Below are 24,037 nucleotides of genomic sequence, written 5' to 3'. Positions count from 1 at the left end.
TCCTGCTGCGTTGTGGAGCTTTTGATTTATCCTATTTCACAGATGAATGGAAAAACGTGAGCACTTACTTGGGACTCTCACCATTTTCCATCTCTCAAGTCAGGCACAGCAGCTGGGTTTTCCTGCTGTTCTTTGGTACTTACCAGTGATGAGGCCAGCTGTTAAGTAAAGCTGGCTGATGGACTTGCAGAAGGAGCTGGACACCATGCCCACTCCGCTCAGCAGGCCTCCCAGCATCACAGTGAACCTGCAGCCAAATCGCTTCACCAAGATGCTGCAGAGGGGCCCTGGAAGCAAAGAAGCAAAAGAGAAGCAGTTAGAGAGAAAGGAAATATTTTGTGCCTGCTGGACTGCTGCAATTATCATAATGATTTAGTCTAGAGACCCTGAGGATTGTCCCAGCAGCATAATGTAGTGGAGGAGCCAGGAAGACAACCTATACTCCCTGATCCTTCCCAGTGCATGGTCAACTTGTTAGCTGAGGGGAAGGCTCCTTTGATCTGCTTGGATTTTGGCCATCAGGTAGGATTTCTAAGCTTCCCTGTGATGGATTTTAGTTAAAACTTTTGGAAATGGAATGGAGGAAGGACCTTCAAGTGTAATTTGGTTCTCACATGATACAAATTCTGTGAACGATTTGAAAGAGGACTTGGATTTCTGTGCCTCTGAGTAAGAGATGCTAAGCAGTTGATATTTCTGTTTGCATATTTCCACTCTCATTTCACTGTTTTTCAAATATTCTGCTGCAAAATCTCTTAAATTGCCCTTGGTGTCCCGCTACCTAGGTGAAATTCCTTTCAAGAGAAGGCAGATTGACTCTGAACTAGATCAAGAATAGGAGAAAAATAGACATCATTGAGGAGGATTATTTGAAAACAGCTGGAGAGGTATATTCATATCTGCATGGGAATCAATCTAAGCTTCAGGCAGTAGCATCCAAGCTGCAGCTTGTGGACTCTTGCAGCTGTCCTGCGAGCTGTCTTCCCCAGGAAAATAATAAGATGTTATTGTCAGCGCAGCTCTTTGCACCTGCCTGTCCTGGCATACCTGGCAGGTATGGGTAGGTTTAACTGTGTCCACTTCCAAGAGGACACAAGCCTAGGAGCAGACCATGCACCTCCCGGTTCCCACTCCCACACCTCCGGCACAAACACCGCAGAGGTGGGCGTGAGACCCGGGTGGTTCCGAGGGGCCAGAGCCCTTCTTGGGCAGAAACCTGTGTTTTATTGTGTACCTACATTGCTGGCAGGCTTGACTAGGAAAGAGTTATGTTATTTCATCTGAAAAAGCAACAAATAGGCAGGGAGGTGTGTGTTTAAGGCCAGTTAATTCTTTAATTTTCATAGGCTTTTGGTGAATTCCATAAGATTGTGCTAATTACCACTTTGTTAATGTCATTTAGCATCCTTCATTTTGGGGTAGGAAAAGATTAGTTCAGACCTGCAGACCATGAGCGGGAAACGTGCTTCTCTCTGCATGCTCTGGCAGAAGAGCATCTGAAGGTAGAGTTTCCTTTCCTGTTCCTTTGAGGATCCTCAAGGTTTTCCAGATTTTATAATTCTTTTCCCCCTCTTCTGAATGCTTAAGATTATATAAGCAAATGTAAAAAGACTGTAAGCTTCAGAATTAGGAGTCAATTTTTTTTTGGAAAATAACTTGTGGCATATATGTGACCTAAATCAGTGTCTGGTTTGAAATAAAATCCACACAGTCAAGTGGACAGTGGAACATTAAAATTAGGAGTGCAGCTGTCTGTATTTTGATCTGCTTGGGAGATTTTCACCTCAGACTTCAACTGGCCTTTGAAAAAGTCTTCAGCAAACTGGTGACTGGATTATTTTTCCTCCTGTTGAAGACATTAAGGATGGTACTGCTGTTTAACTAACCCACATAGCCAGAAGTCATAAATTGAACACTTCAAAGTAATGAGATTGGCTCTAAAAATCGTAAGGGTTTTTCATTATTTGCTCCTGTTAACTTGCTTTCTAGGCTTGAAACATCATTTCTCACGTGTCTGGGGCTTTTGTGCTTTCCTTTTCAAAAATAATACCAACAAAAGTGCTGCATTTGTATGAGTGTGAGTCCGGAGAGTTACATATGTGTGAATATCTAGGAGGAGGAACCTGTAAGGGCTTGAATTCCCCTTTCAGAGATGGCCATAGGATCCTGAGGTCTTGCAAAGGATTCTTATAATAAAATAATCATTAATCGCTTTTACCTAGGAACATGGCATGGGTAGTGAGCTATGTTTGGCTTACTAAGTTATGAGCTATTGTTTGCAGTGTGCCCTTCCCTGTTTCCTTCCATAGCTCTGCTGAGCTGAGGTTAGCTCTCCTGGATGGGACCGTCTCGCTGCATTGAACACTCCAAGAATGGGCTGCTCTGGCCGTTTCCCTTCCTGTTTACCAATTTTTGCAACCAATTTTTTTTTTTTTTTCCTCTTTAGTTCCTCTGAATTAAAGAGAATAAAGGAGAAGAAAAGCGAGAAGCACCTTTAAGAGACACTGGTGACAGCAGAATGCAATTTTGGAAAAGATTTAAGTGCCAAGATGATGGACGTAACCAGAGAACCGGAATCAAACAGAGCCTGGCCCACCACAAAGGAGGTCAGAAGTTGCAGCAAAAGCCATACGTGCTTGGCCTGAGAGGGAGTCTTTTATCTCTGTTATTTTCTTTTGATTGTTTTTTTTTTCCTGGTCTATGGTTGTGTTACTCCTGCCTTATGCTATTGGGGGACAAGAACAAGCACTCCTCTGCTGTAACAGCCTGCAGTAGGAGACATAACTGGCAAGCAAAATAACATCTCTCTTGTAATTCACTGCCTGCGCCCTGACAAATTTTGTTAGTGAATGTAACTAACATGAGGCTATTATTTCCTTGTCTAATGTATAACTTATGGATCTGTTTATTGGCTGTCTTTATACTACCTTTTACTGTGGTCCTGGCCTCCTACAAAACAATTACTTCATTAAAGAAGATAGGATAATTTATATTTTCTTGTGGATACGGACAGACTTGTCCTTCCTGGACATGTTGGGACTGAGCTACCTCTGAGACCATCTCCCAGAGCCAGCAGGTTCCATTTGGCTCCTTCCCACTAACAACAGCAGGACCACAGAGGATGGAAGGCAGCACAGGGAATGCCCAACAGCTTCCAAATTCAAAGCCCCAAGGACACTGCTCTAATTCTGTTGACCTTCAGTGGTAATTCCTTTGTTGCTTCCTCTGAAGTGTCTTTCCATCTGCACCTTGCAATTCTGGACCCAACTGCTTCTGCTAAGGTGCAAACTCTCTCTCCCATGTCCGGTAGCTGTCAGCCAAGTCCTGCACAGGAAAGGCTGAACCTGCCACAGCCTTCACATCAGCATGATTCAGGGCTCTGTGTTTTTTTTTTTTTCCCTTCATACAGTAGAGTCACCTTTCACCGGTATTGGAAGGGGCAGGTATGAACTCAGGGAGCAGCTCAGATACGTGGGTGTCACAGGATACTTTGCTTCTTTTGCCTGGTGGGGTTTGGGTAGTCTTTTTATCAGGAGTTGCATGTGTAGGGGTCAGCACCAACATGGACCGCTCATTGGGAAGTCCTCAAGCTGCTGGGGATTTGGTTTTCTCTTCTATGCAGAAATGTCCATCTGGGGATGGATCTGGGGACCCTGTCCTCTGCATCTCCCACATTTTCTTTGGGGGGGAAAACCAGTGATTAACTCCACTATCCAGAAAACACAACCCTCCTTCCATCCCCCTTCACCTGGAGAGTGCTGTCTGACCTACATGCTGTGTTAATCCAGCTGTGCTCACATCCTCCCAGATGCCTGCTTGGGTGTGCATGCTATGCCACCGCCCAAGGAGTTGCTTTTAATGCTCTGCCTCGGCTGGCAGCCTGGAAGAGCTTGGCTTTTGGCATCTTTTCAGCCATGAAGAACACAGTTGTCACGTGGCACATGGAAGGAGATGTGCTCTCTTAGACAGAAGATGAATCAAGAAAGCACCCAAGCTCCAATGCTATCTACCAGCTTATTTAAAGAGCTGCTATGGGAAATAATTAAGTTCTTGCTGGTCTGGAGAAGCTGGGCTGAGAAAGGGATTCACCTTCTTTGACCAACGGTCTTGGTTGTCTCTTAGCGTGGCAAAAGGGAGCTTGGTATCTGTGGACACTGAGCTTTCGACTGTGTGATCAAAGTGGCTGGGAGATGCTGGGGCGGGCTTTGCGTGCGGTTGTGGGCCCCTTCCCCCCAGCCAGTCTGCTCAGACCTCCCAGTCCCTTCCACCGTCTACCTTAATGAAATGTTAAAAGTGCCCTCGTTACATCCCCTCATCAGCAACACAACGGCAGGAGGTGGCGGAGGGCATTCCCTGCGGCCATCACTTACCGCCTCCGTGCAGCACAGCCACCATGATGGACGGGAACCACGACGTCACACTATTGCCGGCCTGGAACTCATGCTGGAGGTCCGTGAAGAAGACACCGATGCAAGAGGGGAAGCCCAGCGTCAGCCCCTGCAGCAGCACTGCAGCGAGCAGGACCATCCATGCCCATCCCCGGTCCTGGGGCTTGGCAGCTTTGCCTTCTGCTGCTCCGCCTTGGGACATGATAGCTTCTTTCTCCTCCTAAGCCAGCCTGCTAGGGAAGGGAGTGCAGCTACCATGCACCCACTGTGCAACCCTCAACCCAGTGAATGGGCCTGCAGAGGAGAGCTGATGGTATTCCCGAGGCACCAGTGCGTCCCACACCTTTTGCAGCTGACACTCTAGACTTCTTGCTCTGCATTTCTTCTAGCACCTCCCTTCCTTCTCACTGCAGGATCCTGGCAACAGATTTCTTGAGAAACAACTGCCTTCCCCTTTTATATTGCACAAGACTCTGACCACGGCCAGGTACAGAACAGGACCACACCTCCTCTGAGGTATGAATTGGCTTTACCTAGTTCCCGCCCTTATTTTCCCTTTCACCTGTTTTCATCATATGGAGTCCCCTTGCTGGCAATTGCTAAGGTCACTCAGTCCTCGTGCTGAGAAGAGAAGGAAAAACTCTGCAAATGCCAAGAAAAATAGAAACGTATAAAGCTTGCCTGTTGCGGCAGAGCTCAGTGTGAACCTTTCGGGAACACTGCGCCTACCTACAAAGTGCTAGTGGTGAAAAAACATTTTTTAAAGCTGTTAATTAATTAAGACACAGTGAATCACAGATAGGCTTTTGCTTTACCTCTGTTTTGATCTAGAGCTTCTTCTGAGCGATCCCAGTTTTGTTTTCTTTGAGACTGGCAGCACGAACCGTATAGCAATAGCATTCCCCATCCTCTCCACATGAATAAACATGCATAAAAAAACCCCACTTTGGCAGCTGGATGAGCTCAAAAAAAAGTGCCCTTAAGGTCACTGCACAGCGCAGTATTTATTTAGCACTCAGACAGTGGTTTTTCCCTAAAACAATAGCTACATTTGCATTTTGTGTGCAGCTTTAAAAATAAATAATAGTTTAATTTTTCTCATTATTTCAAATACGCCATGGTGACAGAAAGTTAGTTTCATACCTCAGGCTGAGACCAGAATTGGTTAAGCGAAGGTTAGCGAGCACGTGGCTGTGTGCGTGGTGTGGGCGGCTCATCCCCGGTGTGCGCAGCCCGGTCAGCTCATGGCCCACGGTTAGATACTTCTGTTTCAGTAGCGACTAAAAAATTTGGTGAAGTCTTTTGCAGTATTAACCTAAGCATCACTTCTGTAAACAGGGCTCTTATGCCGGCTGGCTAACAGCCAAAAAAGGCTGGGAGCGGAGGGGGCCTGTGGGAAGGGGCTCTGAGATGCAGATCACGGTGGTGGTGCTCAGCACACTTTAATCCTTTGTCCACTTTAGCTGGGCGCAGATAATGCAACTAATTCAAGTGCTTGTCTCTCTGGTGTGAATTAGCTGGATGACAGCCTAAAACCTCTCCCCGGCAACAGCAAACCTGCAAAAAAAGGCAGAAGCACAGCTCCTCTCTGTTCCCAGCTGTCCAACTCTCGAGTTTGTCCAGCAGAAGATTTCTGGCTCCCCTCACATCTCCCTGTGCCCCTGCTCACTGGGGACGACTCTCCAGCGGGGCTGCAGACCCCATGGCTTTCGCCCACCTTCTGCCCCTGGCTGCAGGGCATCTCGTCCCCTGGGCAGCCCAACCTGCCCCGTTACTGCCAGGACCCCGGAGATTTGCCGCCAAGCGCTGCGTGGCCTCCTTGCCGCCTTCTGTCTGTGTCAAGGTAAAGGAACAAGTTTGTTCCAGCGCTGGCTTAGCCAGCTGTGCCACACTGAACAACAGCAGTGCCGCAAAACCTTGGTTTAACCCTTCCCAGCGTAACCAGATAGGATGGCCAGTGCAAACATGGAGGGCTAGCGCGTGTTTTTGTGCTCCTGTGGCTTCATGTTCTCAGGCAACCTACTCCTGGTGTTGAGCAGTGAACATGAAAGACCAGGGACTTCTGCGAAACACAGGCAGATTTTCACGTGCACGTGATCATGTCATGTTAATAGTGTTGGGAATAGGACTGAAGTTCATGGCAATAGCCACACCTGGCTGCCTGCTGCAAACACTGTGCTTTTGTTGGGAGCAGATGAACCGGTGCAAAGGTGTTTCCGCTTCCAGCCCATGCAATGCCTGGGGACGCACGGGCGCCCTGGATGGGACACAGGGGAGCACACTGCCAATTTCAGTCTTTCTTTTCAGCCACTCTCTGCCAGTCACTATCTGCCCTGATGAACTAATTCTCTCTCGTTCACATCTGAACATTGTTTCTTCTTCTTCCAGTGACTCCCAAGACACCAGAATTCAAGCTTTCTTGGATTTCCCTAACTGTGATGGAGCAGCCCTAGTAGTTGTTGTTTATGGCCACAGGCCAGGAGTGCTCACACAGTGATTCTCCCTGCTCCTTCCGTGCCTCAGTTTCCCTCAGCTGTGATGAGGGACAAACTGCTGCTGGAATGAGGGCTGCTGGCAGCTCCCTGCAAGGGCAGGTAGCCCTTTATGCTGAGAAACACAAGGGCTTGGGGCATTTATGTAGGTCAACTCCTAGGAAGAGGTTTATATTTAGCCTGCAAATGATGAGGATATCTATATATTGTCCTCAGTAAGAGCTTGCAGCTGGTGGGTACCTCCGTGGGGAGAAGAGCAGCCCACTTCTCCCCTACAGCTGCTCAGGAGGGAGACCCAGCAGCAGGGTCCAGCGCTGAAATCTGGAGTGTGGCTGGGGGGAAGCAGAACCGCTACCCCCCGCAATGGAGGGGTGTTCAGAGACGGGATGATGCCTGTGGCTTGGGAGCAGGGATGGAAATGGAGAAGAAAGTTTCTTGTTCATGGTACGTTAGGTCTCTGCAGCCTGCTGTGTGGCTTGCAGCAGCATCCTCCTGCCGCCCCGGCTCAGCCCCGGTGTGTGCTGGGCATGTATTTTATGAATGTGTAAAATAAGCTGCATGCCTAAGCAAGATGTTTACTGTCAACTGAGCAGGGTAGTAAACTGGTTTTTGGGGTCACTCAGTGTCTGTTGGGGATAGGAAAGCACTTCCCTTGGTAAATACCTTTATAGGTGACTTTTTAAGTACCTTTTAATCCTGAGATCTTGGCTTGCTTTGCTATCCTCTCCCAGGTAGGTTGTATTATATCCCAGCTGACTTTTCCAAGGTCACCCAGTAAGTTGACAGCAGAGAATCCAGATCTAGCTCCGATTAAACTGTTAGCCCAAGTGGTACAGCCTGGCCCAACGCTACGGGCTTGTGTCTGTGGGCTGTCGCTTGTCAGCAGTCACTTGCAGACCCCAACAGCACAGTGGAGGTGGCTGCAAGTCCCCTGCTCTGTGCACGTCCTTACTGGCATGCTACGGCTCTGCAAGTCAGTCCTGGGCTCAGGAGCCTCAGCACCAGTTTTGGGGCTGAGCCTGGAAACCAAAATGCAAATGCCTCAGAACTTGCAAACGGCTTTTGAGAAAGACTAGTTGAATTTGTTCCAGCAATCCAGATTAGCAAATCGTCTGACAGATTGAATCTCGCAGAGGAAGTGGGGGGGTGGAAATGTGTGTTTGGTTTGGGGTTTTGTGTGTTGTTTTTGTTGTTTTTTTTTAAAAAAAAGCAAGGGAAACTGAGTGACATTTCAGCTGTGGGATTGCAGAGCACTTTAGGTAGGGAGCTATCCCTGCCCCAGATTCAGTCCCAAATTAAACTCCTGCTCCGATCCCTTCCTTGAACCCAGACAGACCCAGCAGAAACTGAGCTCTCAGAGCACCTGAAAACAGATTCCTGGCCTGAGACTGAGGCAGGAACAGGACCTGAACAACGCTGGCAAAACCCCTATGGCCCAGCACTGCTGGTGCTGAGAAAATGGGACTATGCCAAGGATGGGGGAAGTGCTGGTTTGTCATGAGTTTCCCAAGCAGTTCCCATAGCATCACTCCCACATCCTCCCCCTGCAAAGGGCATCAGGGTTCTGCCTGCACTAATAGGTCTTAATTAGCCTGACCAGCCTCATCTGGAGCCTCCTCCCACACCCCCCCCACCCCATTTGTGCCCCAGCTGTATTTAAGACTGGCTCCTTGCCTAGACTGGTCTTTGATCTGTCTCGCCGCTGCTTTCTGCTCTCCTGGGTTGACTTTGGATCTGCCTGGCTGCTTTGTGCTCATTAGTCACCAATAATGTGGGTGTAACACCAGGTGAGAAATTCCACTTGTGGGACCATGTTTAATGACCATTAGACGGTACTGAGGATAACACTGCTTGGCGTGGAGATGGGAAGTGGGGGTTGAGGAGGCAGCTGGCACCTGAGCATGCACTGACAGCTCCCATCAGCTTGTAGGAATCCAGCAAGATGTGGCTTGTACCTGCTCTTTACCTTGGTGGCAAATCTCCGGCTGGTTGGTGATTGCAAATGGTTTCCATGCAAGCTGGCCCTTGCCCTCCTGACCGCTGTGGCCCCCTCCAGTCGCTGGCTGTGGCCTTCCCAGAGCCTGTGCTTTGTGGTGTAGGTGGGGAGGTGGGTGCCAAGAAGGGCAGCTCTCCCCAAGGCAATGGGGATGGCTTTGGAGATGACTCTGAGAAAGATGTGCTTGTGTAAATTCACGCTGGAGGTGGCTTTGGAAGTGGCTCTGGCTCACGCTGTGTGACACCCCGACTGCCACCTTGCCCTGTGCTGTGGGTTTGTGCCGCCCTGGGAGCGGGGCAGAGAGAGGGACCGATGCTGGCACAGGGCTACCCAAACAGATGGGGATCTTTGCTAGGAGCCTCGCTGAGCGTATCTGGAAGCTGCTGGTGCTTTTCTTCCAGGGAATTTCCTGGATTTGTGAAGGTGAGAAGGGTGGTGTGTTTTCTGAAAAGTGGGGCTTTTGAAGAAATGGTTACCTTCTCATAAGCTGCATGAAAGCTCTCTATGGTAGATGAGGATGTGGCACAGGGCGGGGGCAATGGGCTGTGTTGTAGCTGTGGGTGAGAGTGTAACCCTGCTGCAGCCCATCTCTCCCGTGGATTGACATCTGGGGACCCTGAGCAGTGGCTGAGGTGGTTCCCTCTAGCACATCTCATCTATCAAACTCTTAAGTGTCATTTACCTTGGCTTTTATTAATGAGAAATAAGGGACTTAGTAGGGGAAGGATCAAGAGAAGTGTTTCCCTGTGGCTGGCAGGTGGATCCTTGGAGCAGGTGGAGGAGGTTGTAGGGGATCAAAGGCATGCAGCCAGAACTTGTGGAGCATGGTTTTTTAGGAAGCCAGCAGGTTTTTGAGCTCCAGCTAGCCAAGAGTAGCAGCTTCGGCTCTGCTGCTCTCAGCAGATGCTCTGCCATCCCAGCCAAGTCCTGCTCAGGGCTCTTGTCTGAGGACAGTTGCTCCAAGGAAGGTGCAGGTGATGCCTCGAAGTCAGAACAGGGCAGGAAAGGAGATCCAATGGCTTAGTGCTGACACCTAGGCTCTTCCTGCCCACACTCAGAGGGATCACGATGTTCAGCCTTGTGATTCCTGGAAAAGGAAAGACAGGAGTTCTTCACTTGCTGGGAAGCGCCGGTTCCTGTGCGCCTTAGGGTCATGTTGTTGGGGGTGTGTGTGTGGAAACAGTAAAATGTGGCTTTGAGCCCTTGTTGCATGGGCAAAACCCCTTTGGTTTGTCAAATATGACCATCCCCTTCCTACTTTTTACATGTTTCTCTGCATTCAAATTTTAGATGAAAACCCACTGAAATGTTAGGATGAGGATGACCTCATTAGGTATTTCCTAGCTCTTTCATGATGAATCTGCCTGCTTTTCTGAGACATCTTGAACTCGACACCTGGGTTAAGGGCCTGGCTCTTTGCTTGGTTGCCCAAACAGTTTTCCTCATTTTTAGCCACTGTCATTTGAATTCATCAAGATCACCGGTGCGTGTTTTCCTGGTCGTGCTGAAGGACCTGCTGCCCAGACTGCCCTGAGCTATATCATGGCTGGAAGGTGCTCACTTTTCCCAACGATTTTCTTGGTGACACAGAGACCAGCTGAGCTCTCAGCTCACCGAGGATCTGTTTGAGAACTCCTTGCACTTCAGACTGGTTATGGACTTGTATCAGACTCCCATCTGCTGAAGTCTGGGGAACCCCTAGGAGGGATGGAGGCCTCTAATAGGAAATATTGCCAGAAGGTCAAATATCAATGCCTTTGCTCATCTGTTACACCACAATCTGAAGGCAATTGCTTGCTAGGGGATTGCAGCTCCTTCTTTACTGTGGTTTGGAGAAAACTATGGGTTTCTCTAGCCCTGGAAGGGAGAGGGTACATGGGGGTTATTTAGCCATATGAAAGTTGGGTTAAACCTTCAGTGACTGCCTTAAAACCAGATCTAGGTGGAAGGACATGGCTAAAGTCCTTGTTTCCCAAACAAGTTAGTAAGCTGGGTTGAAAATATGTGCAGGTTTTCTGTCTGCAAATAGATCTGGCTTGATTACTTTGTTCCGGGTGGAGGTGGGTGGGTAAGTGATGAACTGACCTTCGTCTTTATGCGAGAGCCTGAGGCAGAGCAGAAGAGCATGTGTTGCGTAAAATGCACTTGTGGCTCTGGCCAGACCTCTGCACCGCCAGGTTTCACCCTCCCAGACATGTGCCAAGAGGGGAAATGCAGCAGCATTTTCCACTGCTTTTTGCTGGAGCCCCAGGCCAAGCAGTCGGATGCTGGTAGGTGCCTTGAGGCTGCTAAAACCCTTTCTTATCTTTAATGTCAGTTCAGGTTTCCTCTTTGTCCACAGACGTGAGCAGGCAGGCCAGAAAAACAAATGTATTGTGCTCTGGGAAAAACTGGTAGGGGCAAGGCGAGCTGCCGGCTGGGCTGACTAATGGGAGTTTTGTGGTGAGGTGAGCCCCGGCCCTAGGGAGCCAGGTGGCCCCTGGACACAGCGTGGTGGCCAGGGTGGGCTCAGCCTTGGAAGGAGCCTGAACCTTTCCTTCCAGAGGAAGGATGTGGGCTTGTTTCTTCTATGCCTTTTCCAATGCAGAAAAGGCTGATAAAGGGGTTTTAAAGTCCCCTTGCTGCTGCAGCTTGAATGCATGTGCTGGTTATGGACTTTACTCTGTGGCTATCAGAAAATCTCAGCAATGTTTTGTTACTCATCTTCCTCCCAAACATCTGGCAAAGCCACCTGGGGAATTTATTTCCCCCAGTTGCCTCTGATGGGTGGGAGGGACCAAATCCTGCCACAGGCAGGTACTAAGTCCCTTGGGTGTTTTTGTGCTGCCATCCACCTCCTGCCTTGGTGGTGGCACAGCCTCAGGGATGGAGCCCCTCGCCCACAGGAGCTGCTTGTCCCTGGGGAGGTGCCTCCATTGGGTACCCCACATCTTCTCAGGGCAGTGGGGTTTGGAGGCAGCCTGGGGTGCTCTGGCAAACCCAGCCAAGAGCCAGGGCCTTAACCCCCTGCTGAGGCCAGCTCTGCCGCAAACCGTCCCCCTCTTTCCCTTCTACTGCTGCTGCAACACATCTAGAGCTGCCTGGGTTTTGGCAGCAGGGAGAGCTGAGCTTTGGGCTGGCCCCTGGCAATAGCTGGACCTGCTTATTAAGAGATGGTGTACAGGGTTCATTTTTATTCTGGGTAAGGTAACATGTGCAGCACTGCTGCCTATCCCGCACCACCTCTCGTCGCTTGGTAATGCTGGGGCATCGTCTGTGTTTTCTGCAGCAAGAAGTAAAGAAATTATTTTTAAAAGGAGTTAAGTGGGTTGCCCAGCCTTGGATGGGAAAGCAAGGGACGGTGCAAAGGCTTGGTGGCTCCAGCTTGCGGTTTCTGCACAAACTGTTGAGTGACACTTGTGTCTTCTGCACGGTGATGTAGCGTTGTGTTAGAGGAACCACCTGCCTGGCAGACCTGGAGCTGGTTAAAGGTCCTGCACAAAGGCTTTTCCAGCCTACGTGGCCTTACAGGACAGCCCTGAAGCAGGAGAGCAGGGAGGTTACGGCTGCAGGCCTGAAATGCTGGCTATAATTAAAATTTCTGCTGACAAGTCCTACCTTGTTAATGTGATCGAATATGCATGTGGCGTCAGCAGTGCCAGCCAGCCCGGCAGCTTTCGTCTCTGCCCAAGATGCTGCCGGCACTTGAGCATGGCTTTGCTTTGGGCAAGTTCACTGGCAGTCCAGACCTGCAGTCAGGTCTGGCACAGAGATATGGGGATGGGTCAAGGAGGTTTATAAAGTACCGTCTTATATTAACCCATACTCCGTGGTGGCTTGGCTCAGCCATGGTTTCTACCCTCCATGTCCGTGAGCCCCCTGTGTGTAACCCGATGGAATGAGAGTCTCGTCTTCTTCCACCGCGTTGGTGTTAAACCCTGGTTTGGGGATGTGCCATCTGCCTCCCTGCTTGGTCGCTTTGCGGCTCCTGTCATGATGGGGATGAAGCGGAGGCAGGGAGGCGGGCCGCCGGGGCGGCCTTGGGGTCGCCAGCCACTTGTAGTCAAAAGTAAGACTAAATTAATCCAAATTTTCCCATTCTTCACTTACGTCTTTGTTACTCATCCTTTTCCCCGTGTTGGGACTAAACTGTCAACCTTATCCAACTTGCAGCACCACCAAAGCTTGAATACCTGCCTCTGCCTCCCCACTGCTTGTCCATCTGTTGGTACCTCTGTGTTTCAAGCATTTCTGAGTTGCAACGCTCTGTAAACAGGAAAGAACCTAAATCTCAGCTAATCCACCAGTCTCACTAAAGACACAAACGCAGGGAAGGCTGGCAGCTTTGGGGATGGAGGTAATAAAGCAACTCTCTAGAACATCCTCCAGGGTTTCTGGGCTAATGCCACAGGCCCAGGGCAGGCTCTCGCCCAGCAGTCAGTTGCAGGCTCAGAACACGAGGGGAAGCTAGCTTTTAAGAAATTCCACTTATTTTTTTCCTGTTCATTCCATTTGTCTTGGTGATGCCAAGAACCTGGCATCTTTGGTCTTGTGTAGGGAGTGGAGAGCTGTTTGCAAGCTTCTGAGATGTTCAGTTTGGGTCTTTTGTGATAGAGGAAGGGGCAAAGCTGCCTGAACGGTCAGACCTTTCTGCCACATGTGCTGGCCCAGAGTTGAGTAGGGGTTTAGCAAATGAAAGTTGACCAAAAAAATTCCTCTTCCTTTCTTAGCTACTCACATTTAATGCTTGTATTAATGTTCTGCTTGCTTGTGGTCTTCAGTGGAAATGGTGAAGATAAATACGAAAGTTTAGATTCTTTTGTATAACAGAAAATCAGAAACAGGCTTCAGTTTGCCTTTTTCTCCGAAAGTAACCCAGGACTCCAAAATCTAATTATATTCTCCTCTTGGCAAATCATTATGATAAATGAATTGGAGCTGGAAGCAGGTACCCAATGTGCATGTTTCTTTCCTCATAATGCAGTACTTGTGTGCTAAGGTGGCAAATGGATGCAGAGAAACCAGCAGGCTGCAGACTGTTTGTTCAAACTTTTCAAACCCATTTCAGAATCTTTATTGAAAAAAAAAAATTAATCACAGCATCTCAACTGTTATTCAAACACATTTAATAAACAAAGAGAAACAGTAGCAAAGGGCACTGACACGTGAGAAACTGTACAAAACCTCCGGGTTTGCAGGCGAACGCGAGGGGAGGAGCCCACGGCCCAGCTGCAGGACTGGGGAGCTGCTCCGTCCCATCGCCCTGCAGCGAACCATGCCCCCTTTGCCTCAGCCCACTCAGTCACCCCTGAGAAAAATCGATTTTTAAAAATGTGCAGAAACAAAGACACTTTAAGAGGTTATTTCCAGTCTTGCCATAATGGAACAATTTAGGCCACTGGGAAAGTTTAAAAAAAACCCAAAGTGTCATACTCTCCATTCCCAGGATTAATGCTTTAAAGTGAACCTTCCCAAGAGGCACAAGCACTCTTGGATATGCAGTAGATCTACCCCCGCTCACCTACCCTACTCACCACAACATGCTACCTTTTTTAGAGTGAATGGGACAAATTTCATCCTAATTCAGCGCTAGTTTTGATATAGTTGTGACTGAGTGAAAGGCAATGGAAGGAAAAGCCCTGTCTTGAGCACAGAAGGGATGCAACTGGTGCGTAATGCTGAGACCAGCCTTGGTCTCAGGGTAAAGGTGACCTAGCACTGTTGGCAAAAGAGTAATCCTCCCCTGGGAATGTACCTGCTCTGGATGGACTTCATGCCTGGTCCTAAATATCACCCAAGAACTTGAGTGTCCAGTACCAATGATTGGTTTTCTACCATAAACTTGTTCTGTTGAACTTAAAAACCCTGCGATTGAACCCAAAGAGTCTTCAACCCCCGGCAAGTCCTTGCTGCAGAGAGCAGTGTGGAGGGGCAAACCAAGATGCAACTTTGATAGTCTTTCTTGTGCACGTGAGTTAAATAACTGTTCCACTCAACTGGTAATGGTCATTTTTAGGCTCTCTGCCTCAGAGGGGAGTGATGGCATCGCTCTTGCATCAGCTAATCCTCCGGTGGCCTTCACCACGTATGGCATTTTTGGTGACACACAAAAGCAACGAGGTATTGTTTTTATCTACTTGAGCTGTCCCGGACAGAAAGTCTCCCTCTGCAACTAGTGTCGCTTTGAGCTCCATGGTTTGAACAGCAAGGTGCTCAGCTGGCATTGGTGTGACAAGAGCAGCTCGACCAGTTCCTGTTGCCTTTAGTTTGGTATTTCTTGACCAGTTCCCAGAAACTCCCTCCTCTGAGGAAGGGAAAGAAGACAGATGAGAGTGTTAAAGGGCTTTTTAGGCTGCTAACTTGCATACGAGCGTTTCTTCATTTCTTAGCTGTGAGCACAAACGGACAATGACGGAGGCTACAAGATACTGACAGAGGGGAGATAGCTATACACATCACAGTGTTATTTAGGCCCAGCCAAGGCGCACGGTCTAATCACACCGATACCATCTCACCACATTATGAACAGGGAAGACGGAGGAAAGAATAAGAGCTGGGTTCTTCAGTGTGATGGCAAGCCAGCTGCGTTTCAACAGCCTGTAACTGACACAATGTGAATTCAAAGACATTTGGCACAGTCTGTTGTTACCAGGATTAAACTAGCACAGATAATTAACCAGTCTTTCTTGAGAATGAGACAAAGCCTCCACCGGAGGAGGTACGTTGGCAAAGCAGGATGGGAGAGGACAGGCAAGAGTACGTACAGGACCGAAAAGAGGCAGAGAGTGCAGCGGTGTCACCCAGTGTCTTTGCTGCATGTCTTGTTTGCTGAACTGGTTGTTGGACAGCTGGTAATGCTGCTGCAAGGCCCTGTCAGCAACAGGTAGTAAGATGGAAAACCTGCCTAATTCTAAAATTTTAGGAAAACCACAGGTAACTGTGAGTCAAAATTTTAAGGAGACCACTGTCTTCCAGAAAGGAGCCCAACTCCTCAGTCCAGGTGAGGAATTTTCTGATAGCTTATTGAGAAACATCTGCTCTGAGCTTGTCAATGTCTCTGAATTCCAGCATCTCTGAAGCTTTGCGTTTAATGTCAGTTTGGGACTCAAAAAGACCCAAGTGCCCAGACACTTGGGCTACAAAGAACAAAGCCAGGATGAAAGGGTCAAAACATGCAGCAAATTCCTAAGAAATTCCATTTACCAGACTAGGAGGGACATGCCCTTGGTTAGGGATGGCAGAGGGGAACCAGTGACTGCAGTTTGGCTAAGATTAGAATTCAAGAGAGGCACAAACGAACATTTTGCACATCCATCCAAGGCATTAAAAAAAAAAACAAACCAAAAGAAAGAAAAGTCACAGAAGTCAGCACATCACTTTGGACAAGAAACATTACAACAGTTTGGCAACTTTTCACCAAATCCCCCCCACCCCAACTCTGCGATTCCCCTCTGTGATTTGAGGTGATCTCTTAAATGTGGGGACATGAGGGGGTGGCAGACAAATCACTGCATGTAAATAGGGGATCTCCTCCGCAAAGGATCTCATGGGTTAAAACAAACCTACCTGCTTGCTACAGTACAAAAGAAATTCTGCCTGAAGTCCTCCCTTGGTGAGAAGGAAGGAGACAGAGAGCCCACGCTGCTGGAGACAAACAAGGCAAAGCTGAACTTGGCAGCAACAAGTCCCTAACCTTGTGACTTTGCACCAGGCTAAGATATGGCCGTGGCAGGGTACTGGAGGGGAAGATGTCACCACTCTTCAACAGAGATGTGTAAAGGACAGAACTATCACTCTATTGCTATTCTGGGTGAACGCAGGTCTCTCTTTATGCATGCAAAGAAATGGGCTTTGGAAAATGCCAGGAGCCCATATGTAATAGTGTTAACAGTGAGACCCGTGTTAGATGCACACACAACTCCCCTCTCCTTAGCATCTAAACTGAGCTCTTAGGAATTGAACAAGGAACAAATACAAAGCAAGAATGGAAAAGTTTGTGTGGGTTTTTTTACGAGTGGTTGTTTTGTTCCTCCTTTTAAAGACCTGTTCTTCTGATTTGGGGGGGGTGGCTGATCAGAACGGGGAGCATTGCAAGGTCCCTGCACTTTCTGGTGGCAGACCTGGGTGCAAGAAATGGCACAGCTCAAATACAGATCTTCCCACCTACGCCAGCCTGGGGAAGGTGGGCCTGATTACAAGTGCCTGTGGACCTGAGCAACCTTCGCAAAGGCTCCGACTGGGAATCCGGCCCAGCCATTGTTGGAAAAATTCAATACAGCGCTGGCCAAGAAAATAAAACAAATACTTCTGGAAAGGACTATCCAATTGGAAAAGTCTTTTCCTTTCTTGGTTTCCAGGATAAGAGGGAAGCCTTTGGTTGTGACCAGAACTATTTGCCATTGGCAGGACAGGCTCGGCTTTGCTTTGCATTAGCTTGGTTACTGTACAAGGGCAAGGTTGCACTGCGGAGAGACGCTCTGCCCAGCTAGACTGCCCTTTTGACATCTGGGAGTTTGAACAGAGTGGACACTTGAATTACATCCGGGATCCTCGCTCTTGAAGAATCTGAAAAAGAAGAGAACTTCTATCAATAGGTGGGACAAGTTTAGATGCAAAAGTTCATGTTCAGCGTCCTTGTTTTTTGCAGAGAAAGGAAAGATGGACTAATGTGAGAGTAGCTTGCTGGGTTTTGAGCTACCATAACAAATGACGGGCTGTTTAAAGCTGACTGAGCCCCTTCACTAGAAATCCTGCTTAGCTGCCTGCCAGGAGTTAAGAATGTCGCCTTTTGTTGCTATCCTGGGGAAAAGAACAGTGAATTGAAAGAGAAACAAAATTTTGTCTCTCCCTGCAAGATCCTTCAACCACAAAATGTGATCAATCTCAAAGGTCCTTGCTACGCTACCCTCCTTTTCAAGTCTACCTCTTTCCTCCAATTTTTTTGTCTTAATTTGAAACTACAAAAGAGCCTTAGCTCTTGTCCTAAAGTAAAACGTGAAATCTTCCAAGAGGGGAAGATCATGCATACAGGAGGAAATAGGAAAGCTGGTGCACAGAACTGCTACTGCAAATTATGGATCTGCTAGTGTAAGAAGGGCTTTTTCTTTGCATAGGAGAATTCAAGTCAATACATCTGAGCAGATGCCTTACCTTTGCTTTCTCGCTCGGCTCCTTGACAATGCCATTGGTAGAATTATTGAGCTCCCTGGACACGACACAGAGGAATTCTGCCTGGTCTTCGTTTCCGTAGTTATAGGAAGATCCAATGCTGATCAGCTGTGCAACAGGAGACAGCCAAGGTAACTATCAGTAAGTCTTGACTTTTGTTTTACTCCCACAATTGCTTTGTGAGGTACGACTGTCCAGTGAGACCTATTCTGAACCTGAAGTGTCCGCCCTGGAGCCTCCTGTGTGTGTGTAAGGCAGGGACACAGCCGTGCTCCACAGCCCTCTACTGGCACCTGGAGCCCCAGGAAGAAATTCCAGCCTGAAACTGTAATGCTGAACACATTTTTCCAATTACTGAGGGCAGAAAAAGGAAAAAACACGTCAGATTTTGCAATATGTAATATCCAGCTAATTCAGGTATGGGGCAGGCAATGCAGACTTTCTGGGCCAGATTACGTTGAACTCGGCTCTCAACTTGCTTTGTGACTTTGATGTCTAAAAACTGGAAAGGCAATTCCTTACCACAGACAGATGTTAGATTAACATGGGGACATGTGGCAAACAGGCACCATTCTTTATGTAGATGCCGTCAAGATGGAGTTTGATATCTGTATAAATGGATTATATTCTATTACTGTCGTGATGAGGGGTCTGGACTCGATCCAAGAAATCCCATCTGTCTCATTTATCATTATTACATTAAAAAGACATCCTGGAGTGCAGAGCTAATTTGTCATTTACAACTCAGTTCTGCTTTCCAGATAATAAATCTGAGTAATCTGAACAAAGCAATGTGAATCTTACCAACTGTGTCTATCTAGGAAACTTTAATATGCAGCGTGCACCCTAACTTCCATGTCCTAATGGGTTTTAGAAGAGACAGCTCCATGTTTATATATGAGACAGATACAGCCAACAGCTTTCCTAGACAGATGAATATCTGTATGGTTACAGCGCAGCTGCAGAAAGACTTGGGGGGCTGTCGTACTGACTGACCTACAGTACTGTTTTAAATACGTTTTGATGTTTGTGCTGAGGGCAAAAGATAGACACAAAAAAAGAGAATGCTTTTTTCTTTTGCTTCCCTGCTCCCTGTCTTGACTGTTTAAGCTCTTGGATATTTCAATACCACACATCACTATTTACTCAACAATGTATCTTTTGATAAAGAGCAATTTTCCAGACTACTGAACTGTAGGCGGGCAAGAGAATGGATTTCTGTTTAAAATAGCAAATTTCTATCCCATCTTTAATTTAAGCAGGACTGAATGGTACAAGGCAGAGAACCTGAAAGGCCACATGCTCCTCCGAGAACCCAAGCCTGACAGAAAATAAGGCTGCAACAGCTTTTACCAATTCTGGCTTTCCTGCAGGTTTCTGAAGCAGTCTCTTTGATGTTATGAAGTGACTGGATCCAAAGAGCCCATGAAGGGAATGTCTGCTCTGTTCAGTCACTGGCATCCAGACTAAGATTTAGCAACAGGCTCTCTCTGTCCCCAGTATTTAGATCTGTTACCATCTTTCCTAACAGGTCTCAGCATGCCAAGTGGTGTGATTTGGGGGAGGGTAGAAACGACGCGGCCTTGCATATCTGGGAAAAGACCTTGGCAACAGGGTGCAGCTACAGCAAGCCTCCCAGCAGGGCCCCTTTCACCATGGGACGTGCCCCGTGCTGCACCATTGCCATGTCCTGCTCTGTGACCCAGTCTGGGCCATCTCACAGCTGGAGAGAGGCTGTACTGCTGTGTGAGGTCTAGTCCTGACCAAGCATTGTCTCTGTTCTGTTCAGGCTTGCTGCTGTTTGGGGTGTTTGAGCTGAACGTAAGTCCTGGAGAGGGCAAGAACAGCTCCTGATGGTGGCAGTGTGCTGGAGTGGAATGTGCAGGAAATTTTCCTGGTGCCTGTGGTGTACAGGAAGGAAGCTGGTAGGGATCTCAGTGGGTTGTGCAAAGGTTGTGGATGGCAGAGGGAGGGAACTAGAAGGAAACACACCAGCATTTGCTTGTAACTAGCACTTTGACTCTATGATTATAGATTTGAAGAGCAAGACTAGAAAAGATGTAAGGGTGCAGATTCCCATGTAGGGCACTGCCTACAGCCTTTTGGTTTTGGGGGTGTACACATGCACGTGTGAATGGCAAACTCTGTTAAGTAAAGTTCTGGACAGCAAACCTGGGTGTTGGAGAACTGCATTTCCATAAAGCAGCTAGTGGCTCTTGGTCACAAGATTTCACTACCGGCTCACAGGGCCAAGAGGTTTTTGGCTGCCTCTTCACTATGCAGTAAGAGTTTTCAGGCATTATAGAGCAGATATATATGAACAAGTGATGCAAAGTGCTGTTGCTAATCCTATGCCTCACTTCATGTCAGCACATTTCCCACAACATCCACTTGTACTGAAGCTGGTCTAATTGGGAAGACAGCAGAGCTGTAATCCACAGAGCCTATTCTGCAGTTTCTTAATATAGCATTAACATACAGGCCAGCTGGCTTCCAGTTCTCCGTCCTCCTAAATAAGAGGACTGTATTTGATTCCAGAATCTAAATCTGGAATTAATGCCATATGCAACTTCGGTGACACCTAGCCCCAGAACCGACTGCATTACAAAGGCATCTGCAGGAAGTGTATTTCTTGTGTCACTCGGTGCCTCTTTAGCAAATGCAGGAGTCATGGCTTTCGGCTTCCAGAAAAGTCATGCTGTGTTTTTTCATGGCTCTTAATTTTCCTGGATAAAACTATTGTGCTGGGGCCTGGTATATGTGAGGAAATGCAGGAGAAGGGAAGAATTGCTCTGTATTTGACAAGGATACAAGAAGTCCTGAGAGAAAATGAAATCTCTCTTGGTAGTTTGAGTGAATTCTGCCTTTCCCTGTCAGCTATTTTACATAAGTGGACTGCTGCTCAGTTCAGATTGCTTATACAGAAGAGAAGAGCAGTGTGAAACGCAATTCGATATCAAACTCTGCTTATTCTACATGCAGCTTTCAAATGGATTCTGCTGTTCTTTGGTAATGGTACCTGTTCGAATTTCCACCCGTCAGACATAGTGGACACCATCTGTGTGAGCTCTTCCTCTTGGCACTGCAGGACTCTGTACACATGCTTCACAGGTCCCTAAAGCACGGAGAATAAAAATAAGCATGAGTTTAGTAATTGTTATACTAATATCAAGCTAGAAAATTAATAAGCCTCTTCTGCTCTGTGGTGTTGCTATTTGAGGAAGTCTGAGCCCCACAGGCTTTCTGAGGTTTCATCCTTCTGACCATCCAACCAGTTCTAAAACAGGTACATACAGTTGGCACATTTCTCTTAAAAGCCTTCCAGGTGTCTAAGGGCCAGTGAAAGCAAAACTTCTCTGGCTTTCAAAGCCACTTACTACTTTTTGAAAGCATTTCTCCTCTGAAATTGAATTCACTGGTTGTGTCCATTGTTGAGCAGCAATGGGAAGAATTGCCACAGAGAGACAGATATAAAGGGAAGAAAATTGTTTAGAGAAGAAAGAGTTTGAACTATTCTTTACCTAGCAAAGCAGTACATTTTGCTTTGTAAGTACCCATCTTTGCTCCTGGCCCCTCTTGTTTAACTGTTCATTGTCTTTCCTTACAATGCTTACAAGATGACTCAGTGGTCTGTGCTTATAAAACCATAATGGATACTCTTTCCTAGCTGTGCCCTGGATCCAACCTTTACGGTTGGACTTGATGATCTTTGAGGTCTCTTCCAACCATAATGATTCTATGATTCTACCTAAAAGCACTTATCCCCCCTGTTAAAGATGACTACTAAACCAAAGAACGGCTACTAGAGGTGTCTACAGCCACTTTTGTCCTTCTACTGCACTACGGCAAATGACTGACTTCATAATGCAAATGTTCCTGTGCATTACTTGAGAGGTTCTGTTCTCGTTATCCCGTATCCGCTCCTTCACCAGCCGCACAAGAGATGCAATATTGTAAAATTCGGCTTCTTCCAGTACCCCTAAGAAAGGAACCAAAAGTAGAGACAAATTCTGTTACTTTGTACAGGGTAGAATGAAAATGATTCTGCTACAAGGATGCAACACGTGCTCCCAAGTCCAAATCTAGCCCAGGTGTGAGAAAATCCCCAGATGCTGAATAGACTATGCCACTGATCTCATGCTCCCAGGCTACAAGAAAATGACCAACTAGCTCTCCCCACCTTTTGTGACTTAAAAGATCTTTAAGAAAGATTATTCCCCCTTCCGTGGGATTACCAGAAACCTTGTGGCATAATCTCTATTTTGTTCGCACAGCCCCATTACAGGAACGTCACCAAAGCTTGTAGAGAACCCCTATCTGTGGAGGGAGAGGAGATGGGCTAACAGATCTTTTGCTCTGCTAACAGAAGCCTTTGAGCTAAGCAGAACAGCAATAGGTTGTGTTACAAGCTGTAGGCCTCTGCTTTCAGGAAGATACAGAATCTAATAATTTAACTCCTGTTAATGAGCATCCTTCTGAGAAACTAATGGTACCAACTAACAGCACTACTGGGAAACGTGGCTTGCTCACACCCTTATACATCGCCATGTCAGGAGCCCTATGCACTCGGGCAAGCTTCTGATGAGGGCTCTTGGACATCGCTATCAAACAGTGTTTGTGGTTCTTCCCTTGTATTTTTCTCTTACCTTCTTCTGCAAGCTCCTTGTTTATGATGAGCTTCCCATGTCGGAGGTAGTTCAGTATTGGACCAAAATACGTGGGGTCTCTATCGATGAGATACGCGCCTGTCTCATCCTGTTGGGTGTGTACAGGAATGAAACAGGATGGTTAAGTGGTACCAGGAAAAAAATAATTTCAGTTGAAAACAATAAATTGAACAGTTTCTCTTTGAGAACCTGGATTTATTTGCCTGTGAAAGGTGTACTAATGACTCTACATTTACACCAACTTTTTTTTTTTTACAACTTCTGAACTCGGCTACAAATGTCGCAGCTTAATAATGCTGGCAGATGCTTCAAATTAAGCAGTTGTACAAACATAGTTTATATACCCAGAGAGAAAAGCAGGGCTTAGTAGTTTTTCTTCACTGCAATAACAAAACCCAAAAGGTGGCAGTTGTGTTCTGTCTAAATTTGTTTTCCAGACTAGTTTAACTAGGAGACTCTGGAGAAAAACTGGATCTCCAGTTCTAGCTAACAGCATATGATGGTTTAAGTAGCTCTTTTTTTCCTCCTTTCTACTACTGAAAATGCAAACTGCAACACACCAGCCATGTCTCTAGCAACACAATAACTTTTGCCATCAAATAACCAACAATTCACAACCAAAAGCATTTCCTGAGCTAGCTCTGAAGGAAGTCTTTCATATCATTCCCTTAAATCACTCTAAACCACTGTCTGTCCTGCCAATCAATCTGCTCTAAAGCAATAAAAAATTGTGAAAAAAAAAACCATTCTGAAATGTCATCTCCTCTACTCATTGATGCTGGTGACTGCTATTTTGATCACAACCAGGATTCATCTTTTGATTAAACTCTGAACAGAGTGACAAGACACCTGACTAATTCTCAGTCTGTTCCACTCACAAAATATTTACAAAGCCTTGCGTAGCAGATCCTACAGAAAACCTGCAGTTACAAGAATAACTGTTTGCAAGTCCTTATGACAAACTGCAATCACTTCAAAACTATCCACCCGTACAAGGAACACACACTGTGATCTTTTATGAGAGCCAAGTTAAATATATTAAAAAAAACCCAACCCAACAAACAAACATGCTCAGGGTGAGAAATCATTAATATTCCTGTTTCTAGGAAAATTTCCTTCTAGTTCCCTCTCTGCTGTAACCACTGTGAGAAGGTGATGGTTTGCTCCTTGAAGGCAGTCATGTCACCGTGGGAGGCGGACGGCATCAGCGCCTGGGTGTTACAGCCACCGGGGCAGACTCTAAGCCCCGTTTTTGGGGATGTGGCCGAGTTACAGGATACGTGGGACAAGGAGATGGCATGTGTCAGAGTGACATGTGCCCCGGGGACCGCGGGAGTGGGACTGCTG

At 47.2% G+C, this 24,037-nt stretch overlaps 2 protein-coding genes across 2 annotated transcripts in view; both read right to left on the bottom strand.

Moving 5' to 3' along the window:
* The window catches only part of SLC16A5 (solute carrier family 16 (monocarboxylate transporter), member 5), an 8,369-nt gene extending 3,779 nt beyond the window's left edge, over positions 1 to 4,590 (bottom strand). Inside the window, exons 1-2 of the mRNA XM_009704796.1 lie at positions 4,371 to 4,590; positions 144 to 287 (exon numbers count right to left, since the gene is read on the bottom strand). Of these exons, the coding sequence (XP_009703098.1) occupies positions 144 to 287; positions 4,371 to 4,590 (364 nt within the window). The remainder of the gene's footprint in view (positions 1 to 143; positions 288 to 4,370) is intronic.
* Positions 4,591 to 17,004: 12,414 nt separating this feature from the next.
* LOC104165221 (BTB/POZ domain-containing protein KCTD2) lies at positions 17,005 to 22,784 on the bottom strand (the record flags this gene model as incomplete). The annotated part of the gene is made up of 5 exons (XM_009704797.1): positions 17,005 to 17,420; positions 18,006 to 18,131; positions 21,043 to 21,138; positions 21,911 to 22,002; positions 22,670 to 22,784. Coding segments are annotated over 5 exons (459 nt in total), but the record flags the coding sequence as incomplete, so codon positions are not given.
* Positions 22,785 to 24,037: the final 1,253 nt, after the last annotated feature.

This window comes from Cariama cristata, unplaced genomic scaffold (genome assembly GCF_000690535.1).
Source record: "Cariama cristata isolate BGI_N322 unplaced genomic scaffold, ASM69053v1 scaffold11697, whole genome shotgun sequence".
In the NCBI taxonomy this organism is placed as follows: Eukaryota; Metazoa; Chordata; class Aves; order Cariamiformes; family Cariamidae; genus Cariama; species Cariama cristata.
This window is presented reverse-complemented; position numbering and strand designations above follow the sequence as displayed.